The sequence below is a fragment of the Empidonax traillii genome, unplaced genomic scaffold (genome assembly GCF_003031625.1).
Source record: "Empidonax traillii isolate 1590-97213 ecotype Southwest subspecies unplaced genomic scaffold, ASM303162v1 scaffold312:size2399984, whole genome shotgun sequence".
Classification (NCBI taxonomy): domain Eukaryota; kingdom Metazoa; phylum Chordata; class Aves; order Passeriformes; family Tyrannidae; genus Empidonax; species Empidonax traillii.
In genome coordinates this window covers 810,066-816,065 of record NW_020955505.1, presented here as the reverse complement: position 1 = coordinate 816,065, position 6,000 = coordinate 810,066, and the positions used below count along the sequence as shown (strand labels likewise).

The following is a 6,000-nucleotide window of genomic DNA, read 5'->3' as shown; positions in this document are numbered from 1 at the left end:
ATTTAATTACTTAATCTACATAATGGTTTTTCCAACACTTTGTGATACTAAAAAGTCTAGTCTAACCGCAACATTAGAATTGGTTAAATATCAATATTTAATCACTTATCAAGAAAGACTAGTCCTTCAATAGGATTTCACATCCTAGAAGTGAAAGAAGCTTAATATTTGATTATCTTCATCAGTTATGAAAATACACCATCCTGAATCCTGTCTTTAACTTCCTCGGAAAAATTTTATCTAAGATTTAGTCCTACAAAAACTGACCACATTTCAGTTTTGGAAACTAGATAGAAATGCAAATACAGAGCATGTGGATTAATGACACATACAACTACTTAATGCTGATCTGATCAGGCACAATACCAAAACAACAGGTTTTACACTTGGTACGTAAAGGAACTATGTCTGAACCTGCAATGAAATGACAAATTAACCATTCACAGGGACTGGAAAGATGAGACAGTTACCCAGAGTAAGATTTGCACTCAGTGTCAGGTCAAAACCTTCCAACTCTCTTACCTTTTGGTGGAAAATAGGACTTGCTCTCTGCTTTGTGAGGCCAGTCAACTACCAAAGGCCCAAATCGTCTGAAGCTAGCAGTAATTTCATCTAAAAACAGGTACAATAGTTGCAATTAAAATAAATTACATAACCTAATGAAAAAGCACTATCAAGCAAAGTCCTTTGTTTCTAGCAAAGGTTGACATTCCAAGGAAAAGAAAGAACAAAATGTACAACTTTCATGAACAAAAAACTTAAACACATCTTCCAAAGAGTTAATATTCACACAGTGTATCTCTGGTGATTTTAAGCTCACATTTGTTTTTTTATTACTTAATAACAGCAGCACTTCAGAATCATATGAGCAACTGAAGGCAGTGGTGAAAACTTGTGTGGTACTTCCCAAAATTCAGAATCTGGTTTGAATACAATCAAATCAATTAATTGTTTAGTGATTTAGTACAGTCAGAGCTTTGTAATTAGGTATTCACATATCAAGTACTACCAAAATTAATGCATTAGCAGTTTCCAGACTATGCATGTATCAGACACAGAAATTTAAAACTGTCTATTTAAAGGTGCTTCTAACATAAACATGAACAGTCCTGTTATGAGACCTACTATGACCCCTGCACAACTTTGTGATGTCTTTCTATCCTTCCTGTTATTGCCTGGAAGACCCTTGGCCATGAGGAAAAAATACCTTAAACTATACACAAAAGCAGTAACTCAAAACCAAACATGCTCCATCATTTCTCTGAGTCATATCTACCATCAGCATATAAACAGGCAGGAAAGAAAGAAAATGTATTTCCACGTGTTTTTATTTAGCATTTGTATTAAAGGCAACTGTGCTGAAGTGTATTAAAATAAACCCCTTAGTACATTGTAGCAGTGCATTTCAATAGTGATGGAAACAAAACATGATCCTTCCATGTCTGAAAGTTAATTAAACACAGTCAGCTTATTCGGTTTGCAAGTTACTCTAGGATTACAATGAACCTTGTAAAGGGATTTCTGTTTACATTACAAAGCTAGCATGCAATTTACATTTACCCACACAGGAGAACCCGAATGTTAAACTGTATGATTTCCTCAAATCAGCACTATGATACAAAGCAATTCCAACTGCACTGCTGAACAGTCTGAGCTTCTGTGGTAACACCCTTGTGCTCAAAGCATCACAGAGCTCTGCCACTCGACCTTCCTCTGCCTTAGTTTCTCTGTTTCTGAACAGGAATAATGTTAACCTTTCTATACCACTGTTGAGATCTTCAGGTAGTAGTAAAATAGAATATGAAATTCATTTACAAATGGAAACTTTCTATGAATACAGAATAAAGTAGGCATAGAGGATGGCTAAAATGTATTTGAAAGGAGTATGCAAGATAAGCAGGAGCACAAATTCCATGCATCGCATGGAACTCTAAAATCTGAAAGTGCAGAAACAGAAACAACTGAACCATCTCGAAGCCAGAAGAGATGATACTAAGCTCAACACACCCATTAACTCTCAAAGAACATACAGCTGCAGCCTTTCACACTGTAACATCATTTTGCTGAATGGATTATTTCTACTACTGAATTCGGGTTTTTCCAGATCTCTCTTTGTCTCTCCCTCCAAACTTAGTCTGCTCAGTTTTCAGGTAGCTCACCTTCATCGATATCTGGTGGAAGACCTCCAACAAACACTTTCCGAGAAAAACGCTCAATTCGTTCTCCATTCTGATGAGCTGAATAGCAGGTAGGTGAATTCAAGACTCCAACTTGATCACTGTGACCATCGTCCAGCAAACCATCATCTATTGGGAAGAGGGAAGAACGGCCTTAAAAAGAAAACAAAATAATATACATTAACATAATGTTGTGGCAGTACATGGTTATGTAATTTTAGGGAACGGGGAAATAGCAGTCTGGAAAGTCAAAATGAAAATACCAAGATATTAGTTTAAAGAAAAATAAGGAAAAAAAAGAAAAATGTATTAAACTTCAAAAAGGAATTTCAAGATTGCAAGCTGACATCACTCTAAGTGTAATACTTCATACTACATTATACTGGAGTTACTCTGCTGCATCCAGTAGGAAAGTGGTAATTTAGTTTTAAATAAAGGGTCTTATGCAGATAAAAATACTACTGGCTGCTTAAGTGAGTTTCATTAGTCTGCCTTTGGTTTAGCTTCAAGTTAGTGGTAATTTCCTCCACCTGAATGACTACTGCATGTCTAAAAATCTTACATTTTAATCGAACAAGGGAAAACAAAAATCATGGTCACAGTAACAAGTTTCAAACAGGTATGTCTTCTCTTCTAAAGGTATCTGATGCTGGTAACATAAGGACAGATTTAATTTCTAAGAAATTAAAATAATTTTAATACACGGGCAAAGTGTAACACTTGAAAAATGAGTCACAGTGCTGATTTATGCTCCTCACTCTCAATTTACCACAGTTTTGGAAGGAAGCCTGGTGGTGGTTCCTAACATGTAGTAATCTGCAGTGAAATTACAGTTACCCTGAAAAGGAAGTGTAAAATCTGAGAAGTTCACAGGATGGCTTTGCAAATGCAATCTGATCAAAACAGACATATAGAGGGGAGAGGGAAGTAAAAACGTGGTAATTCTGGCCCACATATTTCCTATTTAATTTTTACAAATTTTAAAGAACCACAAACAAACAAAAAATTTGGAAGGCCAGGATATTAATATTAGCTTACTCAGTCTTTCATTGCTTTAGATCAGCAACATAAAGATTACTGACAGTTTCAAATTCAGAAGTCAGTCTGTTAACTTAAAAAGAAAACAGAAAAGAAACAATTGCATGAAGCACAAGAGATAGCCCACATCACTATTTCTTCTAAAATGCAATTTTTCATGTTCTCACTCATTTAAAAAATAATTATTAATAATTCAACTGCTTTCCAAAAAGCAGCAAGAAAACCAAACCAAAAACCAACCTAGCACACTTTTGGGAAGCAAGTTAGTTTTCCGTTTCAGATAGCCAACTTATTCCAGACTCACTCACTGGCAAGTCTATAGGCAGGACCAAAAGGTCCCTGACAGCTAGGTCTGCAGCACCTTAGCTGTAAGCAATTCTGAAGTCTCTTAATTCTTCTCCCTACTCAGGGGAACAGTATCAAGAAAGCCTGGTAGGAAAACCTATAGACCCAAAGCCGACCAGCTAAGGGTGAGAGCATTATAGAAGCCCTTCACTTCCAAAAGATCACCTGAGAAACAGGTGCTTAAGGACAAGGCTGGAGAACAGACAGCAATCACTATGACCAAGAACCTACGTTATGGTGATGCCTGCTGCTCCTGATGACGTGTTTCATCAAAATACTGAATGAAAACACAGGACAATGTAAAACAACAAACCAACATAAAATGTCATGAGGAGCACAAAAAATCAGGACCACAGGACCGTATCAAATAACAAAGGCTGTTAACTACATCATTCTTATGATGGCGTATCTGTATCTTCAGCAGGCTTATGACGGAGATGAGTACAGCTAATGCAGAAGGATGTAGCAGGATTCTTCCCTTCTCATTAAGACTGGGGATAGGATGTTTGGGAATAACTAGTGGGGTGCAAATGATAGCATCCTTGATGGTGCTCAACGGGGCAGGAAAGTGAGGAAGCAAGGGAGAAGCAAAGCTAACATAACTGGAAGAAGCAACCAGGCAGATTCTTCTTGTAAATCAACCATTTAGGCATAAGAGGAATAAGGTCATGCTATGAAGACTGTTCCAGCTGAGTAACGTGGATATGAATTTCAGTTATAAAGACCAGTAAGAATGATCAGATCTTAAAGATGTATATGAATAAGTTGTAAGATCTGACTGCACAACCAAGAAACGGAGATACAACAACAAACTTCTGCATTGCTAATGTGAATGACTGAGAAGATAGAGCTGTTTTCATAATGACAGGAAGAAGTGGATAATGGAGGAAATAAGACTCATATTGCAAGAACCTGAAGGAAACTGCAAAGTCTTAGGACTTTTCACTAATATATGGGAGTTAACATCTTAAATCTAAAGTGACTATAATTTAGCTTTGTTTATAAGAAGTACTTCTTTGACAATTCCAACTTGCAATACAGACAAGTATATGGGGGAAAAGCGGTCAAAGAATACTACTCAGAATAATTTATTTTTTTACTCACAGACCTATATTAGAATCTAAAAACAATGACAATTATTCTTTACAAATAAAACTATGAGAACACATTCTGAAGTGATACCAGACAGCTCAATTTTCTTTAATGTGGGGAAAGGTTTACTAAAAGCACTCTAGCTCCTCAGAAACCTGAGATTACATGGAGGACAACAGATCAACTTTTTTAGAGTAATGTGGTCTATATGACCCCTAATACTTTCTTCTCCTTCCTCTTCACTTTTAAATGAAGTCTCTTAGACAAAGAAAGCACAAAGGAAATTTGCTTTCACATTTCAATAGGCTTTCACATTTTTCCTGATTACTGTGAATAAAAATTATAAACTCTTTTAAACGTTTGTTTCTTTTTATGATGGCGAAAAAGTAAGCAGATTCTGCCAGGAATTGTCAAAACAAATGTACTGTTACATCCTTTGGCCATGATCTACAAGATCATTCCTCTCTACATTATGGCTACCAAGCAATCAGTTATGAATCAATGCAGAGATTCAAGCAGACACATGAACTGATGTGTATGTGGGGAATACTGGAAGTTACCAAAGATCTAATTTTTTTCCTGCATGTTTTACATGGTGTTTATAACAACTGCAGGTTACATCTTGGTATAGTAAAAACAGTACAGCTTTTCCAAGGCCAGTGAACATGTATTGGCTTACACTATGAAGATCTGTTTGCTATTTCTAAGAGCAGTCTACTAGATTTCTTGCTAAATTCATGAAAGGCTTTTAGTTTTTACTCTGCACACTACTGCTTCTATAGAAGAAAAAGGAGATGACTTAGAAGGACAACTAGTAAACTGTGTACTTTTAAAGAGGACAATGACTGCAAGCAGTAGCAATTAGTATGAACTAAATTATTATTAGAATTACAGTTTTTAACTGATTAAAGAATTTGTAATTCAAACTCTAAGAGAACAATGATCATAACAATCCAGACTGCACTCCTTCCTCCCTCATACCCTCCACCTTCCCCAAACTAAGACAACACGAAGATAAACATTTAAAATCAACAATCTGGATTAATTAATCATAATGATCAGTAACAGATCAGAATTAATTGTACTGTAACAAACAGAAGTGAATTACCTCGTCTTCGCCCATAACTCCTCGCTGCATGCAAACAAAGGACAAATTGTAAAATGTCAAGTAACTGTATCATGCCCACTTACTAAAATATTTAAGATACAAAGAACTATGTGGGTAACCAGTAAGCAAAAATCTGCATTGGTACTTGGTACTAATAATTGTAGATGAGAACGCATTAAAATGAAGTCTCACTTAAATACCATACCATTTTACTACTAAATTTATGTTAGTACCAACTGT

The 6,000-nt window shown here is 35.9% G+C and overlaps 1 protein-coding gene across 3 annotated transcripts in view; it reads right to left on the bottom strand.

Annotated features, from left to right (window-relative positions):
• The window catches only part of CPEB2 (cytoplasmic polyadenylation element binding protein 2), a 53,683-nt gene that overhangs the window by 18,847 nt on the left and 28,836 nt on the right, over window positions 1-6,000 (bottom strand). Inside the window, exons 5-7 of one of the 3 annotated variants that reach the window (XM_027891199.1) lie at window positions 5,761-5,784; window positions 2,160-2,306; window positions 523-612 (exon numbers count right to left, since the gene is read on the bottom strand). In XM_027891199.1, the coding sequence (XP_027747000.1) occupies window positions 523-612; window positions 2,160-2,306; window positions 5,761-5,784 (261 nt within the window). Of the gene's footprint in view, window positions 1-522; window positions 613-2,159; window positions 2,331-5,760; window positions 5,785-6,000 lie in introns of all 3 variants that reach the window. The other 2 variants (XM_027891200.1, XM_027891198.1) reach the window with 2 other exon arrangements.